Source organism: Gobius niger (assembly GCF_951799975.1).
Source record: "Gobius niger genome assembly, chromosome: 2".
NCBI lineage: Eukaryota > Metazoa > Chordata > Actinopteri > Gobiiformes > Gobiidae > Gobius > Gobius niger.
Window position 1 is genome coordinate 31,766,439 of NC_136853.1, and position 26,082 is coordinate 31,792,520.

Sequence of the window (26,082 nt, forward strand, 5' to 3'; positions counted from 1 at the left end):
ACACTACCTCCGGAATTCCTGCCTTGTTAAACAAAATACTCCCCCTACTGTTTGTTTACCTCCAGTTTTCTGTTATATCTCTCACCTCCAGCACAACTCGTCGCTAAATTCCAGCACAGACAGCATGGATGTGAAACTACTGTATTTTGGAGGGGAATTTGAGTTTATTTTCATGACTTTGATTTTATTGTAAATGTGCAAAACATACCTTTACCAATATTTTTCTTTTTTAATTTCAAGCAAACAGGCACATGTGTACGCACCTGACAAGTGTACGCACCCCAGACCAACATTTAATGTGAATCATGAAGCAAAAGAAAGATGAAATGTTGCAAAAGGCATGACTTTGTAGATGAAAAAAGTCCAGTGTTCATTCGGGTCGAAGTGCCGTCATGCACACGCTTAATATAGAAACTGAAGTTACGCATAAGACCTAAGGTAGCAGTAGCGAGTATAAAAACGACAACTTCCATCTAGTCCCTTTAATGTTATTTTTGAAAATGTAAATGATGGAATTACATCCTGATGTTTTGTTGTTGTTGTAAATGTTATGGGAATGTTATCATGTTATCTTTCCCTTGCTTCATTATTCACATTATTAGAAGCGGCCTGCCTAAACCTTTGTACCCACTAAGAGGAAGTTTAGCAGTATGGCAATAATGCTAAGAGTTTGTAGTTTTCTAAAGAGGTCATGTTATTCAAATTATCATTCACAGAAACAGCAAAGCAGTGGTAAGCGCAGCAATGCTTATAATAGTGTCACTATAGTACTTCAGTGATATTTGTTTTCTAATTAAGCATTTATTAAAGTGAGAAACAGCTGTCATCTTAGTGTGGAAAAATAAATAAATAAAAGCTTTGCAGCTTAAAGGGACTACATGTTCCAGCCATGTCCTAATGTGTAGAATGAGTTCAGATCTGTTCACACCACAACTGCCTCTAAACTGCCATCATGCACAAGCTTAATATAGAAGCTGCAGTTACGCATGCGACCTGGGGTGGCAGTAGTGAACACAAAATGACTAACTTGCATCTAGCCCCTTTAAAACATTTTTTTTTTTTATGCTTTTCATCAGGTTTTACATCTACAAAACATGCACCGCCTTTTTGTCCACTGTGCAAATAAGCTTGGTTTAAAATTAGGGATAGAGTTGGGATTTAAGGCTCAGTGTCAGGTCTACGTTTAAGGCAGAAAACATATGTACTCATAAAACAAAGCAAGTTCCCCATGTTATGCTGACCTTAGTAATCGCGGAACAAACTAGGTACATCTTCACACCCATTTAAGGCGTAAAAGAAGAAGACCCCTCAGTGGATTACGTATTTGATATTCACCGTATTCCGCCCCGCCCACTTTTGCCTCTTTTTGCTTTGTCTCGCCACTTCTGTTGTCCTGACACTTCCGAGAAAAGGGGCAGGCACAATTCATGGCGGCGCCCTCATGAACTTCCGGAATAAGGTGAATACAGCAGTGGTCCTTAAACTGCATGTACCACTGGTGGTCCTTGGGCTTCTTCAGGCAGTATGTCTATGTCTATAGAGTCTATGTATTCATTGTAATTACAGATTTAGGTTTAAATGCATTTAAGTCAGCCGTTTTTCTTCAGTCATACTTCCAGTTTAGACAACATGTAGTCCAATTCTTTTAAGCCCTTTTAGACCATGTTTTAGTCCTAATTATATCCTGTTTTAGGCTCTGGTGGTACTTGGAATGCAAAATAGTTCATGACGTGGTGTGAAAAGTTTGAGAACCACTTTACAGTCTGACTTCAGAATCATAATAGGCCTAGGTTTTTAGAGAGCTCAGCAGTGGAGGCTCTGCCGGGGCTGGAAGTAAAAATCCCATTCTGAATCTCCATAGATTTTTTTCTAAAAATACAAATATCAAGAGTTTGAAAGCACGGCGGCTAATCAGCTGTGTGCTAACTACTGACAACAGGATGTTTTTACAATAAAGAAAATACCAAATGCTTGAAAGTACGGTCAAAACTATATTGCAGCCACAACCAGTTTAAAGGTACACTGCTTTTGGACTATACTGTTGCCATCAGTCCAAAACATGCTCCTAATGACCAGCTCGACAGACAATGCTATTTCTGCTGTGAGAAATCAAAGAATGGATTTGGATGGGAACCTAACCTGTTTAAATCTCAAATTCTGCTGACTTTAGTCGACATCTCCATGGAAACGAGCTGGAGACGTACCCACTCCCGGTAAAGTTACGTCATGTCTTAGGAGAGCTGAGGCCGCTTACAGCAAAATCACATGTTTGTTTGAGGTATTTTTCAATGCTGAAATTATCTGTCATAAAATAAAAGCTTGCATTTCAATTTTATTTTTTTGGGTACAATTCTACGCGGTGTGGCTTTAAACTACACAGCCTAAATGATTTTGTAAAAGAAATATGTTGAACAGTTTAAACAGTTTGAAATGCAACAAAAACGTCTCTTGTCGCTGTTTATTTTAGATCAAAGGGAGGAACCCCACTTTTTGCTTTCCATGGAAAATCAGATTTGATGAAAAGCCTCTCCTCCTCCTCCTCCTCCTCCTCCTGCTCCTCCACATCCGGGTTACTGAATATTGTTGAAAGCGAGTGTTGTGTTCAAGTGCGTCAAGGGAAACCGTCAGCTACAAAGACAGCGCTGAAACTTCGCTGTGGTGGACAATTTCTCCAAGTCCAACAACGAAGAAGTCAGTGAACACATACGATTTATTTTTTGCGCTGGTTCAGTTGTATTCGCACGTAGCCTAAACTAAGCAAAGTGTTGAGCCGATTCATTAAAAAAGAAAAAAAAGAAGAAGAAAAAACTAAACATAGACCTTTGCACATAAAAATAATAAAATCTTGCGAACTGAACCAATCCCTTGCCGTCAACATGTCACTCCATCCTCTCCTATACTGAGCAGAAAGGGTTGTTTCATGGGCTTTTTTGGGATCCATGTTGGAAGCGTGTCAATTCCCGTCTCCGCTGTTGCTTTTGAACGCGGCACAAGTTGGGCAGCTTTCAGTAAAGAAAAAAGAAGACCGACCGATCCAGATGCTGTGCGTGCGTAAACGAGCGTGCGTACTTACATGGATACAACTGTCCTCCCCTTCTGAAGTTTGAGAGCCGCCTCAAAAACCGTCTGCGCGGAACAGCGGGACTTCAGTGAGCTGAAAACTAACACGGCTGCCCTCATGCGTTTCCCCCTCGTTTGAGCCATGTCCAAGAGCTTGAAGAAGAGGAAGAACCACTGGACAAGCAAAGTCCACGAGAGTGTTCTTTGTAGGAATGAGGACGGGGACCTGGGGCTGCAGCTGACGGGCGGCGCGGAGAATGGACAGTTCCCGGTGATCGGTGAGCTTCTCCCGGGCAGGCAGCTCTGCCACAGCGGTAAACTCCTTCAGGATGAACTTTTACTGGAAGTCAATGACACCCCCGTGGCCGGACTAACCACTAGAGACGTTCATTCTATGATCCAACACTGCAAACACCCGATCCGGCTCAAATGTGTCAAGCAAGGTAAGAGTTTTTCACTTTATATTGTGTTTTACGCACATTTTACCCCGTGACGACTGTGGCGCGCTTTTGTTTTCTGCTTGCCCGGTTAAAGCGCACCGCTATGTTGGCGTACAGGAGGACAACTCTGTCTATTGATCTTTCTTTAATACTGACTTTTCGTGCGCTTTGGCCTGTTTTGGTTGTCGTGGTTGAGTCCAGTCACTATGGACCGCTGTGTTTAGGGGGTGTGTTACTTCAAGTCCTTCTCTTACCCCTTTTACCCCTGAAAGTCTCGTACAAGAAGCTTGATAATTGAAAGTCACTGTAAGAAAGTGAGTGTTTAGGTATTGCACACATGCACAAGGGTAAACGAGGAGGGTCTGGGTGGCACGGTGATGGTGGCGCAGCGGTTAGCGCTCTTGCCTAACAGCATGAAAGTCCCGGTGTCGTAGGCCCGGACTTGGTCTTTTCTGTGTGGAGTTGGCGTGTTCTTCCCGTGCATGTATAGGTTTCCTCTGGGTGCCCCCACCACAAAAACATGTACAATAAGCCAGGATGAATCAGAGTGTGTTTGTGTGTGTGACTGTAGGATAACCAGATTAAAGAGGGGGTATTATGTTTTTTTCAGTCCCATAGCACCAGTCTATATCACACTACAATGATGAGCAAACCTTCTGTTGGTCTGTAAATGCAGTAAATTAGAATAACTGCCTTGTATAAAATTGCTCTCTCAAAATGGCTGTAGTGAATGTCTTGAAATAGGCCTCTGTCTCTTTAAGAACCTCTGACCATTTCCGACACGCCCCCTCCACACGCTGTCTGTGGCATCAGTGGGGGGGGGGTTCTGCTGAGGAGCAGTGGTTGGTTACTCGACTGGTGACGAAAGGTCGGAGGCGTCTCTGGGAGGTGGGGGCGTTCCTAGGAGGACTCAGGCAAACCTATCCCTAAAATGGCTGCCATCAGAGTTTTTACAGATTACTCAAAAATACGTGAATGTGCCAAGGCAACACTTCAGGCATGTTTTTAATGAGGGAATGACATAATAACATGATGGAAAGCTTGAATAAGTCCATTTTGCATAATACTCCCCCTTTTAAGTGGAATTGGGGAGGTGAAACTCTGGTCCAGAAAACTGAGTACACTGCATTGATCCAAAAATGGCCTCTATGATGACTTTAAGAAATATTATTACACAATTCAGGGGTCAAATACTTAAACATTTCCTGGAGGATGCCCCAACTTCCTTATTAGGACAGATGTGATCAACGACACTGGGATTTGGAGAAAGTGCACTTTGGGCCACGATTGGGAGGTTCGGCCTCTGAACTTTTCAGAAGGAAGAAAATGGGCCCACAACTAAGCCCACTTGCCTACCCCTGTTTTACAGGATTTATATTGAAATTGCATATGTAACAGAGGGTGTTTCATGTTGTTTTAAATTGCTTTCATTTAAAAGAAGTTTAAACAATTTTACAGAGTTGTAACACTTTTCTTGTTGTGTTCTTGTTTGAGATACTTCCGGCCAATGTTGTGTATTGTACATAAAGTAGGCTACAATTATTTCATTCGGTTCCGTTTGCTCAGTCTTAAACCATACAGAATGGTTGAAATAGTTCATAAGTTCAAGTTTATTTATCATCATGCTCGACCACATGCTCCTGCAGCCTGCTTAAACCCGGTAAGTGTCACACTCAAAGTGGTCCCCCTAGGAACATAACAATAACACTGCCATTGACACATCCTTTCTGTTTTTTTTTTTACACAATACATTTTGCTTTCCTTAACCAAAATAAACATTTTCCTTTTAGAGCATCATCTCAGTGCATCGGCATGTTTACAAGAACACTTTAGAAAACACATTCAAGTATTTTCGTTTTCCAGACTAAATCACAGTGCAACCGCTATTTGTAACCATAACAGTATAACAACCCATCCTTGTCACTTAGTCTTTCAGAGATATGTGGAATTACAAGCTTTCTCAGTAGTTACTACAGTCTGTGTAAAATAGTCAAAGTCCCTGTTTGTGTGGGTGGAGTAGGTGGGTTGGGGTTGTGCCTGAGATGGCGACGGTTTCTCCCAGGACACCACCAGACTCCAGCTCCACCTCGTACGATCTTGGGCTCACAGTTCTGAGTACTTTTACAGCTTTCCAGCTTTTGCAAGGATCGAACGGCTGAACTGTCCCCTGCTTTGAGACCGTCCAAGTCCCTTGCTGTGCGTATTATTTCTCCTGTCTTCGTTTGCTGTTGATAAGTCTTGTTTGTTGTTCGTCAGTTCGGCTCCAACAGTGACTCTTTCGTAGGCCTAGGGTCCGGGTCGTCCTATTCAAAAGTCTCTGGGCCAAGACCTTCGCTTGTAGCTGCAGCTTTCTGCATGTGCCTTTTTGCTGTTTTGACTGCAGACTCAGCTTTTCTGTTGCTTTGTGGGTATCCCATTGAAGATGTTCGATGTTCAAATTCCCACTTTTGACTGAATGTCTGAAACTCCTGTGACGAATACTGTGGTCCATTGTTGGAAATCAGCACATTGAGTATTCTTTGACAAGTGAAATGTGCTTTTGAGGATTACAGTGGTGCTCTTGGTGTTTTTGTTGTTGTTGTTTTTTGTTTATTTATTTAGATCCCCATTAGCTACTAAATAAAGCAGCTATTCTCCCTGGGGTCTTAACAATTTTAAATAAATATTTACATCAAGGCTGTGCAACGATGAAGACAAATACAGAAGTGCACACAAAACACACCCACACACACAAGGAAACACAAGACATATACACTGAACATTAGTCTGGTGTCTGGTAGATAGTCAACTTTGCAGAAGTTTGAATAATAGTCTACAGTTATCATGTAGTCCTTGTTATGCCATGAAAACAGATCACTTCCTACTTTGGACCAAGGTCTGAAGAAACATTCTGGGGCTGCAAAGTCTCTTTCTGTTGTTTGGGGTCAACTGACTTCCAGATGTCACATTTGGATACAAAAGTCTTTATCTTTACCCTGCCAGTACACACACTCACGTGCCCGTCTGAGACATCCCTCGACTCCCAGGCCAGGTATGATGAGTGTATACGGCGGGCAAGGCCGGCTCTGAGCGTCTCAGGGATGACAGTCCTCCTGTGTAATGTCTCTTTTGTGCCCAGGCCAACCTTTTATGATCAGCTCTATCACTCTTTGTAACTTTGCGTCCTCTTTTGTTGCATCTCAGATAGCGGACAGTCTCTCTGCAGAAATGGGCAGGTAGTTTAACATGTTAAGGTGTTTTATATATATATATATCTTCTTCAATCTTTAGTTCTGACTCTGTCGCCCCGGTTACTGTCAGATAAGTATGCTCTGCTTAGTGTGTCAGCTAACAGCAGGTCTCTCTACCTGGTACGTAAGTCACGTAGCGGCTCTGTCACTATATTTTCAAGTGGTTTATGGTCACTCTGCACTGTCACCTTTCTATCATAACTGGTGGAACCTTTCAATCCTAGATACAATGGCTAAACATTGACACACTGACAATGGACCAGAGTAAATGGCCTTGCACAACTGCTATTATCAGAAAAGAATGTTTGTCTCATATTCTCTGAAAAATGTCCAAAACAATCTGCCAGGGTATGTAAAACTTTTGAGCACAACTGTATATTTCACTTGCACTGTGAGACGGCTGAAACATTTCACTCTTTATGACAATATAATTACACTCGCACAATAGCGTCATTTCATCTTTTGTTTTGTTTTTTGTATTCTACCCAGTCATAGAAGACACAACTGTTGTACTTTTATTATGTCTTTAAATTAATAATTTTAACATATTAGCTCGAAAAGTGGACATTTTGTTGGTGGAAATGGATTAATCCACTTTGTGCACTGTACCTTGGATAGATTGCATTTAGTTGCTGTCCAACATTATAAAGGCGTCATTTGAATTGGAAAGTAGCGTGAGATGTGATTAGGTCATGGCCAAATGAACGTGAGAGTGCAGGAAAGTATACAAAAGGTGACAGGGACTACAGTATGTGAATCAAATCATATTGTTTAGAAAAAATCAGACCGCCTCAATCAACTGTTTTCAGTAAGGCACAAGGTCAAACAACGCTTCAAGTCAAAAGTCAAAATATAATGATAAATACATAATTAAGTCATCTCATCAAGGAGTCAACCAATCCAATTTCTTTTTTATATCGTGATATAGAGCCATTTAGGCCATATTGCCTGCCCTACCGTATAGTAAGGCTAGGCAATTTGGCCAAAAAATAAAGTCTAAAGTCGAAGAAGATTACGATTTTAATAGATTTGATTCAAAATGAACTTGCAGGATTCAGGCCTTTCCTTCCATTTTTAGATAAGAGACCTGTATTTGCATAGACAGTTGTTTATTTTTGTCTAGCGCTTCTATATTTGGATTCATTTTGCAATTACTGTATTTGAACTTTCATCTCTGTTTTAAATATGCCTAGATTTGCTCTTTAATAGCAAAACTTGTTTTATAGTAATCCACAGAGTTTTTATCCTCAAAACTTGAGCGCAGTATGTGATTGACAGCCGTCTCCATGGAGACTCACACAGGGGGCGGAGTTAAGCATACTGCTATTTCGGTAGAGGCTGAAGAGGATGAGAGTAAAAAAAACAAGCCGTTTCTGAGGCGGAAAACTACAAAGCGCAGTCTTAAACTCACCATGTGGCCTTTGAAAAGCAGCAGAGATTGTCAGAAAGTCGCCGGGTTCTCCACTCGTGTTGTTCTTGAAAACTTACGCTAGTTGTCTGAAAAGCTGCTAAATTGGCCGCGCGGCAAGGTGGACATGGAGTGACAGGCCCGATTTTACTATCTAGCAATTTTCCACGTTGTCGATTTTCAAAAGCACAAATTAATTCAATTTATCGCCCAGCCTTACTGTGTGACGACTGCATTTGTATCAGAGATGACATACGTTTTGGTGTGTCTGTGTAAGGATGATAGAATTGACAAAAAGTGAACAAAAAGTCATGAGACTCATTCTAACTTAGCTATAAATCCCCCAGGGCTTGTCTCAAAATCGATCTGTTACAAACCAGAGCAGAGGGAGCTATCTTTTTTTTTTAAATCAGCAGCAAAGGCCACTAAGAGGCTTTGGATCAAAGTGTGTTTTTAAGTGTGAGTGTAAGTTTAAGTGTGTGTAATCGGCACTCTACTGCGCCGATTTATTCAAGAAGCAGCGTGTTTATATCATCCTAATGTGTTAATTTTTCATGAAAATTTCATCTTCTTTGATGGCTGCAGTGATTGATTTTCTCCAACTGCTCTGTTTGTGTTTGTGCTAAAACTCTAGAATAGAGATTTCAAATGATTTTTCAAGTAAATATCACTGAAAAACACTTCCTTCCTTAAGTGGCTGTCTCCTGTTTATTACGGTAACTAAATATAGTCACTCGTTTTCATTTAGATTTTGAAATTTGGAGTACATTTCACTTCAATCAAATGTGGGAAAAAGAGCCATAAGTCTCTCTATGCCATCAGTGTCAACTGGGTAAAGATTTAAAAAATGTCACACAGTTTACAATCCAGGCATATCAGGACTTAGTGCATATTGTAGAGCGCAAATCACTCTTGCTTTACCAGAGCAACTCTCCCCAGCAGCAGAAGCAGAAACAGCAGCAGAAACAGCGACAGAAAATGTCCTTTAAAATGTTTTGTCTTTCTCTACAAACACATGGCCGTTAGTTTACCTTTTGTGTTCAAAGAAGGAGTAAAGCCCATTGTAAAAATAGACAATTACTACAAGAAATATTTATATACACAAAGTAAACCCCTATTAGAATTGTCATATTTTACCAAAGTCAAACTAGGGATGCACCGATACAACTTTTTCAAAAACCAATACGAGTCCTACTTTGATTTGAATACTTGCCGATACTGAATACCGAGTACAAGGCATTTTCCTCAATCACACTTTTTTCACAGCAGATTGGTTAGTAATTTGTTACTTTACTTTACTTTACTCATTTACAATCCCTTGAGTAAAGTAGGCTTCCATTTTAAGAGAGGTTCTATCAGAAAGGTTACTCAATGCCTGTGCTGTGTTCATTTAGTAGTACTTATTACTGCTGATTGACCTCTTTTTGATTTACGACAATTCTGTGGATTCTCCAGTATGTGTGTTTGTATACAATTATGGACATGATGTATCTCTTTATTTTGCATTTTCTGAGTACTTTTTAGATGCTGGGTTAGTTTTGCAGAGGACTTAAGCCCCTTGGCATAAATCGGCTCAAGTCTGCGATGAATGATCATTCGTTGTAGGGAAGGTCGTACCCCAAACCGCAGGTCGTCGGTCGTACAGTGAGACGGAGACAAAGATTTCAAATAGAACTGTCCTAACCTAACTAACCCTAACCCTATTTTGCAAGGCTAGAGTGAGCCATCCTCATGCTGCAACTAGGATCTCTGTCAGGTGTCTCGTCAACACCGCACCACCGTCACAAGCAACAGAGGCCTGGAATGAGTCTCTGCATTTGACAGGACTTTCCCTGCACATTTCCATGTAAATAATCACCGCTAGCATGCAGCACTTGCCTCATCTAAACACACGCCCTATGATAAACTTTGGTCGTATCTATGATTGTCTCTTTGAACCATCTTAAGACCAAAAATAACGCACAGTGTACACCAGCCACTAAGAATTGCCAGAGCCGTTAGCCGCAAGTTAGTGGCTAGTTAGCAATATTAGCGGCTGGTCTTGTGCAGTGTTTACAAGGTAGAATATACAACATTTTGCACTGGTTAAATGAGGGCCGGGCGATATATCGATATTTAAGATATATCGATGTATTTTTAAATGAGATATGGAATTAGACCATATTGTGTATAGCGGGATATTTCAAATTCAGAAAAGCTATTGCGTTAACAAAAAGGAACAGGTCATCTCAAGCTGATTTTTTTTTTTTTTTTTAAGTGTATCTTTTTCTTAAACTGAGCTCTTACATATAAATGCTGCCCTATTTTATTTTCTTGGCTATTTTTATTTAAATGTGCACCTTACGGAGCTTTGTTATACAGTGTTTATGCGTACATTTTAGTTTTCAATAAAACTACTCATATTTGGCTTTGACTTTGACTTAACATTTCCTTTCACAGCTCTAACTTTGCGGAAAAAATATCGGGATACATATCATATATCGATATTCAACCAAAAAATATCGGGATATGACTTTTGGTCCATATCGCCCAGCCCTAGGTTAAATCCAGCTCAGATTCTGATTTAGGGAAAGTAGTCTGTAAGAAATTCAGCCCTATGTGGAATATTGTAGTTACTACAATATTCCACATATTGTAGAATTCTCCTGCTTGTTGCTCTTTGCTCTCAGCAATACAGCGAGAGTAGAAAAAGCATCACCACAGTGACTGACTCTTACAGGAGCTGTGCTTTGCAGCAGCAGCAGCTGCACACTGAGCTGTGCTGAGCTCTGAGTGTTGTTTTTGTTTTTTTGGCTGTTGCAGGTAAGAGCCGACATTTCCAGGTCAGCCCAAGGCAATCCGTGTGTGCGCTGGCTGCCCACTTAGTGCAAGATGCTGTTGGGGAAAAGTCATTACAACAGGCAGTTCACAGGGAGCTTTGGCCAGACCCGAATGGCATGATGGCAGCAAAGTGTGATTGCACTTTACCTTTGCTTTTTAAAGGTTGTGTTTTAGTTGACAGCCTGCCTCTGGGGATGGCAGTGAAAGTTTGTTAGAATAATATGCTACAACCCTGTAGCATCCAAACAGTTTTGAAATGTTAATGTCCTGTATCTGTTAGCATTCTAATTATATTTGGGAGTAAGAACAGGTTTTTGAAAACGGTCGGGAAAACCGGGTTCACCTAACACCCAGAGCGGACGGCCTGCTCTCAGAAGTTTGTATCTCTCAGGCAAATCATGTAAACAGTTTTCTTTTGGGTGCACATGCTTAGCTACAGCGGCGCTCTATTTGTTGATGTGCTACTATTCCACAGTATGAACACCCACACTCTGGTATTAGACTGTTATTGGGGGATTTATAAAGGCTTTAAGATATTTTCATGGATATTTCATGCCAAACTGGCTGTGAGTGTTTTCTTAAAAGATTTTGAGTAAATAATTATGCCTGGGCAATCCAAGCTTAACCTTACGCAGAAGTGAGGCGCTTGCCTGTGACGGACAGGGAAACTGGCATAAACTTTGTGTGGAGGGACGAGAGGAGCAGCGGAAAAAGAGAAACCATCGTCTGGGCTCATGCTTCAGGTGGAGCATGCTAAACATGTCTCTGTCGCCAACTCGCTGATAACCTGCAAAGAAGAGCCCGTGTGCTCTCTCTGTTGCAACACGGACATACGTGTCTTATTTTGTTTTGATAAAGTGATAAATCACGTGTTAAAAGCCCTGCATGGTTTGAGAAAAGCCTTTGAAGTGCCGTGAAGCTCCGCGCTCCAGTGTGTGTTAATCCCACATGGACGCGCGTCAGATGCTGCATCACGCTGTGGTCCGGTGTGCGCCAGCCTTTAGTGCATCATTATGTGACTGCCTTGTCTTGAGTCAGTATTTGTTTGTGTACCTTATTTGTGCTTACCTAGCTGCCCTTATTTTGTTTTGCTGCAGATAATAGTCTGCTTTTTTAATACAGATTTACAGAAATATAGCCTACATATTTTTCATTAAAGGAGATATATTCTGTTTTCTGGTATTTAGAGATAATCTATTACACACAAACAAAACATCTGTAAATGTTTGGGGTGTTAATAATAGTTTAGATTTTTTAACAGTCGCAACTTCTCAAATGCTGTGTTTTTGTTTTGTTTTTATGTTCACACACAGTTTGTAACTCTTACATAAATGTGTTTCATTTGCAGCGCTGGTGGGACCATTCTCTGTTGTGTTTGCATGTTGTTCTAGATAGGTTTTCTCTGGACACTCTGGTTTCTACATCCAGACATGAACAATGTAGCTTTAAATCGCCAATAGACACATTCCTGTCCAAACCTTGCTCAGGATCTGAAGATGGGACCTGGACTGTGGTCATTGATGGATGTGTCAATTGCAAAAGGAACATTTATCTTTTGGGACAATAAAGTATATCTTAAACTTGGAACTTTGGAACTTAAAAATATATATTTTGCTGGGAATAATCTTGGTTATCCTTCCCAGTATTGGTGATTTGTCACTCCATTTGTCAATCCAGTAGGGTCATGAGTACATCTGCTGCACATTAGAACTATTTGATTTCTGAACATTGTCATTACTTTTGCGACCCTCTTTGTTAAAGGGATATTTCAGTATTTAGTTATCCAGAGTGTTAATGATTTCTGGAGATAGATTTTTTTTTTTAAATTCATGCAGGACTTACATTTGAAGAGTTTAGTGGTGCTAGGCTAGTGCTAGGCTAGCGCATGTCAATGGTAACTAGTAGCCTGCATCAAAAACCTCTTCAGAATCATGGGGTAATCCCCCAAACGTTGCCATATCTGATTTGTAGAAAGCTCCTTTGTGAATTCCACGTGTAGAAATTTATATCGGTAATCTGGTGTTATAAGTGATTTGCCTCAGGTGCACTGTGCTTGGGTCACTGTTTTTAATGCAGGCTACTAGTTACCATAGACATGCGCTAGCCAAGCAACACTAACCTCTTCAAGTATAATGACTGCATGAATTAAAACAAATATATATATATATCCAGTAATCAACAACACTCTGGATAGCTAGGAAAGTAAAAAATCCTGAAATATCCCTTTAACTTTTGCCTCAGTAAATATGTTCACGGCTAATGGCATGATGATCAAAATGACATGCGCTTGTTTCATCCGTCCTCTCCTCTTTTCTGTCGTTGTTAATGCTTGCAAGTCGCTATACAAATAAAATTTGATTGATGGATTTATTCATTGATTGATTGAAGTCAATGGTCCATGTCCTCATAATAGAATGAGTGATGTGCAGCCTGATGACAGTCCGGTTGTTTTGTTGTTGTTGAGTCAGTTTTGCAGCACAGGAATGCTATAGCCATCCTCAGCACAGTCACTGCTGCTCGTCTAGGTCCAAATCATAGAGTTCGACCACCAGAAAGTGCTACGTAGCATGTATTCCCTCTTCTAATGCACACTCACACTACTGTAAGACCTGAGTATTTGTGCTTGTATTGCTCTGTCCCCAGGGTCCGCAGAACTTACCACATTCTGCTGTCCGATGATGCCTGACAGAGACTTTGCAGAGACATCCTGTTGCAGTTGCTTGTGTTGCTGTCTCTGACTGCCAGGCTGACGTCTAGGGACAAGTAATGATAAGGTGCATGTACGTGTGCGCACCACACACAGTGAAAAAGAGGCGGATTCTCCATCTTTTGGAGAAAAGTTGTGAGGGCTGTGGAAGGGGAAACAGGCAATGTTCAGCACGTAACTTGGCAGACTCAGAATGAACATTGTTCTATGTGGTGATTTACTAACCTGAAGATAAGGACAACCTTTTTAGAACCAAATTGCTTCTGTTTTTTCTTTGGTTTCTGTAAAGCATTCTCATTCTTCGTTAGGCTTGTTCTTTATCGAAGGCCTGATCTTAAACTTTAATATATAGTGGAGAAGAAACGGTAATCATCACATTGCTGTAAAGCTGCACGGAATCACTAAGCGGCTATCTATTGTTCTGCTCCCTGTAAAAATGTTGGAGGGTAAACCAGAGCTTACAGTATTTGAATTTAATTTGATTGTATTATTCGAGCAGGGACAGTGTACAATACATTTACCTCAGAAAGAAGAGATGCTTCGGGCCAGGTTGCAGCAAGTCTTTTTGCAAGGCAGATATTGCAGGCATTTGTATTTGATGTCAGGATTATTCATTTTTTCACACCCAAGGCCTGCCAATAGTATGAATATAAATGAGACATAAATGGGATATTTCAGAGGAAAAGCACAGGGGATGATGATTTTGGCTGACCTGCTCACAGACAAACCCCAATATTAAGGAAAAGTCATACACTCTAATAAATGGACGTCTTCTGCTCACTCCTCCCCGTTTACCATAATGACCACGGACGTGGGGGAATTCATGGAGGGTTTACAGACTCCCCAACTCTGATGAAGCATGTTCTTAAAAAGGGCATACGAGCGGGATCTTCACTGTAGACTCGGCCCTTGCGTGACGTGTAGCTCGCGCTGCTCCAATGCTAACAGTCCGACCCTCATTAAGTACGAGATTTCTACAATTCTTCTTACGAAAACCAGCCTGGTTTCATAAATTGTGACTAACCCAGCGTTATCTCAGGAGGAATATCTAGCCTAGTCTAGTGTTGAAAAAATTGTTGTGGCGTCTCCTAAAGAGACAATCGACACAGACCGATGAAAGCTTTTCTGAAGGCAGTGGCTCAGCCCTAATCTTCAGGGATATTTTCCTCTTCTTTTGTACTAGTGTATAAAGATTGTGTTTATCTGTGTACTGAAAAGAACAGACCGGTTACATGGGACGATTTTGGAGGATGATGAAAAAAGAATAAGAATAAACTTTATTGTCCCATAAAGAAAATTTGTCTTGGACTTGGCCCCTCCACCCCACAACATCCAGACAACAGTAGAAGAAGAAGTGAAAGTAGTAGTAGAAGAAGTAGTAGAAGAAGAAGTAGTAGAAGAAGTGGTAGAAGACGTAGTAGTAGAAGAAGTGGTAGAAGAAGTGGTAGAAGAAGTGGTAGAAGAAGTAGTAGTAGAAGAAGTGGTAGAAGAAGTAGTAGTAGAAGAAGTGGTAGAAGACAGCAGAATCTGGTTTTGTTTGACGTGTTGTTAACGTAATGCTAAGGAACGATAGCAGGCTATGCTACATTGGAGCTCATCCAAGACAAAGCCTGAGCCTCCCCCTTGCAAAGATGAACTACTCAGACAATAGAGAGGCTTTATTAATTTCATCTTCATTTTTAAGCGCCACCCTCTAAAGCCTCCACAGTCACTGTCTATACTGCTCTCAGTGTAGCTGAGCTCAGCATTAGCTGCAATCTCCGTCCTGACTCCAGTGCACATGCACATTATAATTTGTATACAGCGATATTACAATTTCCACCGGTGTACAAAATTTCCACCACTGAGTGGTTAGCTCTCTTGCCTTACAGCTAGAAGGTCCCAGGTTCGCAGGAATATCATGATTCTAAAACTTTGAGTCATAATTATTCTGAGGAAAAATATTGCGATTTTAGGATTGTTCACGATGATCAAGATTAAGGAAGAAAACACAGAGAATTTCTCCAAATCTGTGCAGTACTGTCTAAATGTTCACTAAAAATAAACCAGTACATTTTCATATTTATTAATGGTTGAAAACCTATTGAACATTATGTTATCTTTTATCGTTTTGCTCATACCCTGGCAAAAAAAAGAAAGAAAATTATGATTTTAAAATAATGAACAGGCAAAAACCGTTTGTTGTTTGTTTGTTGCTTTTTTTGTTGCTTTTTTTATTATTATACATGTACTGTACAACGAAATGTGTCCTCTGCATTTAAGCCATCCGTTGACGCCATTGGACGACCTGTAGGGAGCAGTGGGCAGCGGCAGTGCTGCGCCTGGGGACCCATGATGTGGAGCCAGGCTGATGGTCAGAAACACCAGGCACCTAGTGTACATGTTTTTAGTGGTAGGAGAAACCTACACAGACACAGGGAGAACATGCAAACACCACACAGAAAGGCCCCGTCCAGGTGGGAATCTAACCTGTGACCTGCTAGCTGTGAAGTATATATATTTTACGAAAGAGTTATGAACCTTTTTTGTTTTCACGTGACATTACAAACGCAGAGCTGCACGTTGTTCTTTGGGACTCTTCCTTTAGATAACATTTTCTCTCTGCTCGTTGGATTATTGAACCTGCCACAGAGTTAATGTGTTTTGAGGTGGAAAATGGCAAACCTTTTGGAATTCCTGTCGAGTCTTCTCCTCCAAGCCTTTTGCTCTCCTTGAGCAGTGCCCCTCAGCTCAGCGCTGCTTGTTTTGCCCTCAGTAACGTGACCTGAGGCTGCTCAGAGCCCCCTCTCATCCTCAGTCTTAGGAGTTTAACTTGGACCACACTGTCTCTGTCATTTCACTCATTTCTTCGGTGGAAAGCCAGAGAAACACACCCAAATAGGTTTGGGAGATGAAGAGGAGATTGATGTCTGTGGCTGCTCATTCATGTTTTCCTGTCTCTCATTTGGGACCTGTGGACACAGACACCTGATACCCAGTTTTAGCTGCTGTAAAAACAGGTTTGTGCTGTGAATTTGATTGAGATGTGGGTATAGCACAAACCTTTGGATCCTGGGTATCCACCATTTTTGGTAGGCACAAATGTAAACATGAATGCTCTGGGTAAACGGCACAGTTCGACACTCCTAACCACAGCTAAGTATGTGTCTGTTTTTAAATCAGGCAAATTCACTGTGTGCTGGTTTATTATTAAAGTGTCAGGTCTCGGGCATGTGTATACTGTAGAAGGATTTTTTTCTTTTGAATCGTCTGTCGAGCCAAAATAATGCTCAACAATGAGCTGAGCTGCTTTTGAAGCAAGATGAGATGCAGAGGGGACTAGGTTGTTCGATATCATCACAGTTTTTTCACGGCTAGGTGCAGAAATTAGACCCGGGTCATGGGTGTCTTTGGTCTCTGAAGCCTTTGTCCAAACATAATATATAACATAGTTTCTTCAGTGCCCAGTGCCTTGTAACTTCACTCTACAATTAACCCAAACACTTCACTCCCTCCACTCCTGGCATCACATTTGCACACTGCCACTTGTTATTATCTACTCCTCAACTTCACATGACTTTGTTGCTCCTGCCTGGCTGACAGCCATTGCAAAAACAGGCTTAAATAACTTAAAAGAATGCAAATTGGCACCGTCCCACACATTGTTTTTCTTATGTGCCTGAGACACAATAAAAGACTAAATTGACTTCTATTACTATTCTCTCAAACATTTTATTATTGCTTAAGGCCTTTTACTTTATATATTTAGCACTATGTGTATGCTATGACCCTGTTATCCAGGGTTAGTACTAACCACTGCAGGCACTGGTAGAATCATCATGTCTAATAAAAAAGATATTGCTTTATACAAACACACACGTCACACAAACGATCTATACGTAATGTAACCTATGATAACTGCATTTATATGGACATATTTAGCAGTCTGTTAAAAACCTAAAAACTGAAAATCTTGGGGAAAAAACCCAAAAGAATGACGATGTCAGAAGAAGAGAGGAGATGTCAGTGTATTGAAAATCTACAAAGGCACTTTCCACCAAAATACATGCATGCATGCATTTAGAAAACATTTTTGTGGCTTATTTAGCAGCCAACCACCCATTGGTCTGCTGCTCTTCTCTGTTTCATTCATAACCATGAGGTCTGACAGCTGTAGAGCAGGTTAATCCAACTGACTGCTAATATAGGTTTTTCTATAGGCTTGTTAAAGTGTCCAGCAGCTGTGGCTTCAGTCCAGGGATTAGACTGGCTCCCATTTGTTGGATCTCTACTCCTCTCTGCTCTACTGTAGGTCCTGGTCTCTCTGGTTGACTGGATGGGTTTTCTTTCTGACTGGCTTGTGCTTGCCGCCATTACGATGAGTGATGGCACTGTATTATGCAAACTTGAAAGCTGCTATTGTTACTATAATTAGGTGTGGCAAATGAGAGCTACAGAGTTGAACTTCCTCTCTCTAAATTCACACTCACATTTTCACATTTCACATTCTCTCTTTCTGTAACTTTCCATACTCTTCCACTCTGTATCCTGTGCCTTTGTGCTGTTGACTGCCGTATCATCTGGCCCCTGCTTCACCCAGGCCCATGTAATTGGAAAACAATGATACAACGATATTCAATAAATATCAAAAATGATATTCAATGGAAAATAAAATAAAAGCATATGAAAAAAATCCAGATTTTCTTAAAAGTGCACTTTTCTCAGGTAAGTAAGTCAGTTCAGAAAGTATGTTTTTTACCAATATCATGCCCTCCCATGATAACTGGCCAAATGATTTCATACTAGTTACATATTTGCCCTCGATCATGCCTCAGGCAACAAACCACCCTTTTGGCTCTGACACTGGCCCTTTAAGTTTATTTTTTATTTTTTTATAACGTTACCAGACATGGTTCTGTCCAATGGGGCATTTGTGGAGGGGTGGAGCAGTCTTTTCAGGACGCAGAGTCACAGGTGACACAGATGCCAGATAAAGATAAAGATAATTATCACTTTTCTACAGGTTAAATTGGAACAACTTTCTAAATATGTGAATGTGCATGAATATGTCAATAAGCAGATTAGATAGTCTACATTGGTTTTTTGTTTGTACTAAAAGTGTGCTTTTGGCTTTATTGCTTCAAGGCAGCGTTTTTGCAGATGTAGCACTTTTGTTGGGCCAATACAGTGTTATGTTGGGGAGTGTATGAATGTTTTTTTTTTTTTTTTAACCATTGTCAATGTTTTTGCAGTTCTACCTGCTACTCTGTTCTGTCCCAAAAAGTGTGTTGAGTCATTTTGATTTTCTTTATTGTTGCATGTTATTGATGCAGTCATCTTATAACCCGCTAACCCCCCACTTTAACCAAGCGCATATATTCTGAAAATTAAAAGGCTGTTGTGATATTTAGTCTGGGGACCAACAATTCATTTTCCCGTAGGAGAGGTGTGGTTTACGATTGTCCATAGCCGTTTATTGGACGCTATGAATGTCTATCATGCATCTGCACGTAGCCATAGCCAATCGTATCATCGTATGAGATGACGTCTGACGTACCCGCTGTAAACTTTCAAGCTAAACTATTTAGAACACGGTCTAAAGCTTGACTGACAGATAGTGTCGCGTCTGCTCCTGGCATGATGGATCCATAAATAAACGTTTAAATGTTTTATCCGTAAACAAACTACAAGCTTCCGTATGTCAAATAGCGCGTCATCGTCTTGCCGTCCCTCCTCGTTCTGTGATTGGTCCCCAAATCCATGCGAAAGTTTTGGCCATGGTCCCCAGGCTGCAGCGTAGCTCAAAAGGATTCCAGCGCACACAGCAGTCTGCCGCTTGCCAGGCTATCTTAGCACTGGGCCATGACGCACTACCTCCCCCTTTCCCTCTTCTTCCTCCCTCCTCTTCGTCATTCCTCTCTCCCTCTTCCGAGTCAAAGGGAGTCACTTCTGCAGGAATGTGAAGAATGTGACTCCAGTGAAAACAATGAAGAATGAGCGCTTATTATGACACTTGCTGCATTCCCTTCCCGAGTGAGCTGAACTGAACTTAGACTGACGGTTTAACAAATGCTGCTTGCATTTTGACCCCTATTTTTCCCTCTCTGCTGCTTTTGGAGACATTATTATTTCTTTTGTAAAAGAAGGTCTCAGAGCTGAAGATAATGAAGCGTCATTATAAACTAGACTGTTAAGGTTTAATGAGGCTTAACAGATTGCACAGGGAATAAAAGTGTAGTTTTAATTTTTACATTTTGCCATCTCTTTCACAGTAACTATCTGACCTTCATCCTGAGCAGAGGACTCAGTAGCATTTAATATTCAGTTGTATGTATGAACAGCCTGACACATTGAAAGGCAAGCAAGATAATATAACTTTACACTAAGATGATGATAACTTTATGAATTCTTCACAACTAAAATATCCCAAAAGTCTCCAAGTCTATCTTTCATCTTGCACATTTTATTGTGGCAAGTTGATTGAGTGTTAGCAGCTAGTAATTTACCATCATTCTTTGAACTCCAATCTGACCTGACAAGAAAGATGGGAAAATATTTTCTACCACTGTGTTTTAGTTAGAGCATCTGTGCAAAACTGTAGGGACGTAATATGAGTCTTGCTGTGGATCTAAAATCTGCATCAATTTTGTTTTGGACATTCATGTGTTCCTGTAGGAGCAATAAACAGTACAACTATAGCAGAGAGCTTTTAAAAGTATTGGATTCAGATACATCTTACTTTGATAATGCAAGTGTGATAAAAGCTGTTGCAGCCTTGTCGCCGCTATAACATTTGCAGGCATGACTGTGCATAGACTATGGTTCATTGCTTGCACTCATGCAGAGTAACCGAGTTTTACTACATCACTGTTGTTGTTTACTCCCGTGATTTTCGCCAGATGTTTTGGTGAATGGTAGGCAACAGCTGATGCATCCAGGCCTCTAACTCTGCTTTGTAAAATTGCCAGTCTGTTAAAGCGCAAGAGAAGCAATGCCCTGTTTGTGAACATTGTTTTTTTCTGTCATACTACGATTATTATTTATTTAATGAAAAATAGAAAATGAGCGCTGCTAAGGTCCCATAGGTGTAATAAGTTGTGGTAGACTCACGGGTGCTCTTCCGATAGTGCATGAGGACAGAAGAGAGACTGGCTGTGCGTGTCAAAGGCAGTCAAAAAAGGTATGGAGGCACTCCGGAGTAGCAAAAGTTAATTAAAAATCCTTTATTGGTGCATGGACACAATAGGTTAAAAAAAAAAACGCCAACGCGTTTCAACAACTATGTCTTCATCAGGGCGATCTTTGTGGTCTTTGTGTATTATTTATTTAAAACATTAATTTGCCGACTACAAACCCCCGGACATGACAACTTTGTGATCTTTCAGCATGGATTATTATTGACTCGAAAGTTCTGTTTCGTCAATGCATGTTAAAAAAAAATATATATACCTAGTGGAAATATTTCAGTGTGAAGAGAAAGATTTTTCCACTGTAGCTTCTATTGTCAGAATTGATGCACAGTATTAAGCCCAGAGCTCCCACATGACAAACTGACATGTATCTGCCTGGGCCACCTCCAGATGGTGATATCCATCATGGTGTGACAAGATACAACTACAGGCAGGGAACTCATTAATGTCGTAAGCAAATAGCAAAAAACAAGCAGTAACTTAACAGTTTTGTTTTTTTTGCTGAGCAGCGTTACTGCCCCAGGCCTCCAGCTCCTCCATATCCCTGTGTGGTGTCATCTTATGTCCTGAACCCTTGTTTTTTGTGTATATAAATGTGGCTGTGGAAGTCCTCTTCAGCCATTGGTGGACTGTCCCTCAGATGCTCTGACGAAGATCCAGCTGTGGGATCGGAGCACGTAGGGGTCCCTCTTCAATAAAGGACTTTTATTTATCTTCGGAGTGCCCTGAAGTTCGATATATTGAGGCAGCAAAGTATCGCGATAAACGATATTATTGACTCTTAACGATACAGGATACTGTCAACTCTTAAAAACAACATAAAACTTTTGTTCTAAAAGTGCATCATCACATCCTAAAACACCACACAAGCTGCGATAAACATGAAATATAATAATAATTTAACTCAATTTGCTTCATTTAAAAATCAAAGTTTTACAAAGACAAAATAAGGGGGAAATGCTAAATAATAATAAATGTATAGACGATGAATATCGAGCCCCAAAATATATATAATTTATCTGTTATTTATTTAACGATAAGTTGATATAGTAATTATTGTGACAGCCCTGTTTTTACCTAATTCTAGTTCGAGCTCCATATCTTTATTTGGACTGTCTCCTGATAATGGTCTTGCTGCTTCCCTCTCCCATGACTGGTGCGCCCCCCAGATTCTGGCCAACCCTGGGATTCCACCTGTCCTGCCTCCTCCCTGCCATTCGGGGCTGCTGGGGTTTACATTGAACAGCATGCCACTTAGCTCTGTGTCTCTTGTGCTTTCTCTTGTTTATTGTAATTTTGTAGCGAGACACTCATAGTCCTCTGGGATTTTGTTCGAGACTGGTTTTGTATTTGTATTTAGTTAACTCTGGTTTAAGACATCCTAGTTTGTGTTTTGTGTTTCATTCTGTTGAGCTTTGTTTTGAACCTTTTTGCAACCTTTGTTCACTTTACCTTTGCATTTCTTTTAAAATAAATTATAACTGTAATTTTACCTTCTTTTTTTTTACTTGCCTTTAATCCTGGCAGTTTTGGAGTCATAAGTGAAAGTTTGGTCAAAGTGGTCAAAATAAGTTTTTCTTCCTCTGTCTGTGTCTGAACAGTGACCTCCCTATCTCTCTCTCAGGGGAGAAACAATGGCTGGATTCTGGGCTTTCTCTGAGGAAATCCTTTTGAGCTGCAGTGCTTCTGCTATAAGCCATAAGCCTTTCATGACGCCACTTATATTGGCTTTATAATCGGTCTCCAATTCACACAAAGTAAGGAAATGACGACTAAAACTTGCTGCTCAGAACTATATGACTTCCCTCCATAGCAGACCATAGATGCAACAAGGGCCCTCATTTATCAACGCTGCGTACAAAAAGGGTGTATGCGTAGGTGTATTTGCGATATACGCCAGTGTGCAAGTGGCCTTTATGAACTTTTCTCTCGGATCTTGCCGTACGCACGAGCAGCTGATGGTAAATGCCACGGAGAAATCCTCATTTGAATGAAACGGCCAAAAATATTCAGGTGTGAGGAAGGCGGCACCCATGGGTTTTTACGCACGCACGAAACACGGCAAAAAAAGAACATTTCTCTAACCAGGAAATGATAAATAGTTGTTTTTAGCACAACAAATATGATTAGGAAGATTAAAGAACCTGTCAGTAACCCACATTAAAGCAGTACTAAGTAACGTGTTTACCTTAATAAATCCTTTCTGTAGTCCCTGTGGGGGTAATACAAGTGTTTATGGGATGATTGGAGGGTCTTTCATCTCCCCCCTGGTGTCTCTGGCCAGAAAACCATGTTTGCAACTTGACCGCACCGGAGCAAGCAATACACACTAATGGAATCACGAAGAAGAAGCTAACATGCTAGAGGGCAAAGCTAACTGCGGGCTAGCGTCACTTTAGTTTAAACAGTATTTACAGCCAAGTTTGAGTTTAAAAAAAAAATTCCATTGTATAATTGGATGTACAATTATACAATTGTACATCCCTCCGCCTTTTCTGTCAGCGTAGTATTTACTCTCCAAGACAATTAATAAGTTAAAAAAATCGTAACTTGCTACGACACCTGCAGTTGCACTTATGGCCTCTAGGGGCAAGAGTTACTTAGTACTGCTTTAACCTTATAGCCAATCCATGATCACATTTACTAAATAAAAAAAAGAGGGGGAAAAAGAAATAGGCTAATAATAAAAAGTGATCTTTAGTATGAAAAAAGTGTAGAATCACGACTTCACGAGTCTATTAAATTGACTTATCGGGTTGTTTTTAATATAGAACCTCCACTTTTTTGGGCTTATTTATTTCTTATTCAACAACTTGTCATCCCAAATACGTGTGTGGCTCATTTTACCGTCTGATTTGGATTTTATATTTTAAAAAAAAAAACATAAACATAACCATGTAAAATATTTCAGCAAAATATCCATTGATTAATATAATAATAATAATTGTTGAAATGAGTGAAATCATGATTTGATATAAGCATAAACTTGTCAGAGAGGTGTGATGCAGTGAACCTTGTAGATGTGAGAAACTGACAATAGAAGTCCTACTGAACAAACTGGGACCAGTGTCAAAACAAACCAGGGGAAAGTAATTACAAATACATTACAAATACTATTCAGGAGACGGTCTCTCGTTTTGCACGTTCTGGTGAAAATGAAGAGTCTCATTTGTGCATGTTAGTACGGTAATTAGCCGTGGCAGCATAACAGCACAATGAAGGTTCCCACTTCCTGCCTCAATTACATCCAGTAGAGATGGAGGCATAATAAAGCAGGTTTGGGGGTCCTAATTAGAAAAGATGAGATGCTTTGAAGATTGGATACATTTTTTATTTATTTCCATGATAGTCGTGTTGAATCAGAAAGTTCATCTGTGTGTTTCTGCAGCTGTAATCAGGATTATATTCTCAGATTTACACAGTACTTTGGGTTCTATGGTCATGAGTCGCTTAATTTCCTCTATCTGTGTAATTCCACATTTCCGAAATACGTGTTCGGTCACTTTGTGCAGCAAGCCTCACCTTGGGCCAGGTGCAAATGGGCCAGAGCTGTAGAAATATTTGTGTGACAGAGGAATCCCAGTCTAAAAGCATCTCAGTGTATCATATTGGGTCATAAGGCCACACCATCTGTGAAGAACAGTCATGATTCCATAATAAATAAATGGACTTATCACATTCACTAATGCTACTTTTGATTAAAACAGCAGAGATAACACTAGAACATTGTTTTGTCTCAATTTCTGCCGCAATGTTTCAATGTTAATCACAAGAGCACACAAGATATCATCCTGGTTTACACTGGTTTACAACATCCCCGATTTAGCTTTCAGCTCTGCAACAGCCCTGTGCAGCATCATTTAATAAATACCTAAGTCGAATGTCTTCCAAGACGATTTACTCCAAATGAATAGGGATGCACCGATACCGATACCAGTATCGGGTATCGGGCCGATACCACAGGCTTGTACTCATACTCGTACTCATTCATGAGGTCCCGATACCAGAAACCGATACCATTTGACGTGCGGCCAGCGCACCTACGAGGCGCACCTCTCAGCTGAGGAGAGAAGAAGCAACAAACTGGAGAATTCTTTAGTGGAAATACAATATTCCACATAGAGCTGACTTTATTACAGACTGCGCTCTCTAAACCAGAGTCTGTGCTTGATTTAACCAGAGCTAAATGTTGTTCGTGCTGCAGCGTCTGCAGTGTTTACAACATACAGGCTAACGTTGCTAACTCGCGGCTAGCGCACTTTTGGCCATTCTGACGCCGTTTTATGCCCAGGGGTTTATTCTTCTGAAAAACTAACCCAGCGACTAAAAAGTCCTCAGAAAATCCAAATAAAAGAGATACAGCATGTTTATATTGAGCGAAAATGAGCTGCAGCAGAACAATGAAAACGCTGTAGCTTCTCGCTAAGTTGCTACAAAACACACGAGAAAATCCACACGGAGTTGAAGTAAAGACTAAAAGAGACCATTTAAGTAACATCTCAATACTATTGTTAAATAAAAATATATGAATAAAGCACAGGAATTGGGGAGCTTTTGGACATGGGCTTTTCTGTCTATGATGGACAGTGCAATAAAAATAAAAATTTATATTGAATGAAAATAAAAATAAATAAATACATGGCATCAGCACAATTCTAATATAACTGCTCTTAAATGTGTAGCCTACTTGTAATGTAAATGAGTAAATTTGCTAATTACAAACCAATCTGCTGTGGAAAAAAGTAAGAATGTTGAAGAAAATGCCTTGTACTCGTATCGGTATTCGGTATCGGCGAGTACTTAAATCCAAGTACTCGTACTCGTATCGGTTTTAGAAAAAGTGGTATCGGTGCATCCCTACAAATGAATATAAAGTATTGCTTTTAAACCGCAATACCACAAGGCCAAACAGTTCAGTAAATTCTTCAAAAATGTATCTTAAGTTTGTATAAATAAAAATATTGGAGTACACATTTGGCAAAAGCTGCTTATTCTGCAGACATCCCATTCTTCTTCTTGTAATCATCTGTAAATCACATTCACAAGGACTGCAAAAGGTAGAGCTATAAAGTTTTAAACTCTCCACCTGTTTTCATTGCCACATCGATAGAGGCAACATACTGTACAATCATTAACACTTTTTAAGTGTTTTGTTATTGTTTGAGCTAATTATTTGCACTTTATTGGACCTATAACTTTATGCATGTCTATATGGTTTTGGTTGAAATCGCTCTCGACTGCAGATCAC

At 40.3% G+C, this 26,082-nt stretch overlaps 1 protein-coding gene across 4 annotated transcripts in view; it reads left to right on the forward strand.

The window, feature by feature from the left end:
* Window positions 1-3,036: 3,036 nt before the first annotated feature.
* Window positions 3,037-26,082, forward strand: part of magi2a (membrane associated guanylate kinase, WW and PDZ domain containing 2a) — a 211,194-nt gene continuing 188,148 nt past the window's right edge. Inside the window, exon 1 of one of the 4 annotated variants that reach the window (XM_079582158.1) lies at window positions 3,037-3,503. In XM_079582158.1, coding sequence (XP_079438284.1) covers window positions 3,203-3,503 — 301 coding nt within the window. In that variant the 5' untranslated portion in view covers window positions 3,037-3,202. The remainder of the gene's footprint in view (window positions 3,504-26,082) is intronic. The other 3 variants (XM_079582156.1, XM_079582154.1, XM_079582155.1) reach the window with 3 other exon arrangements.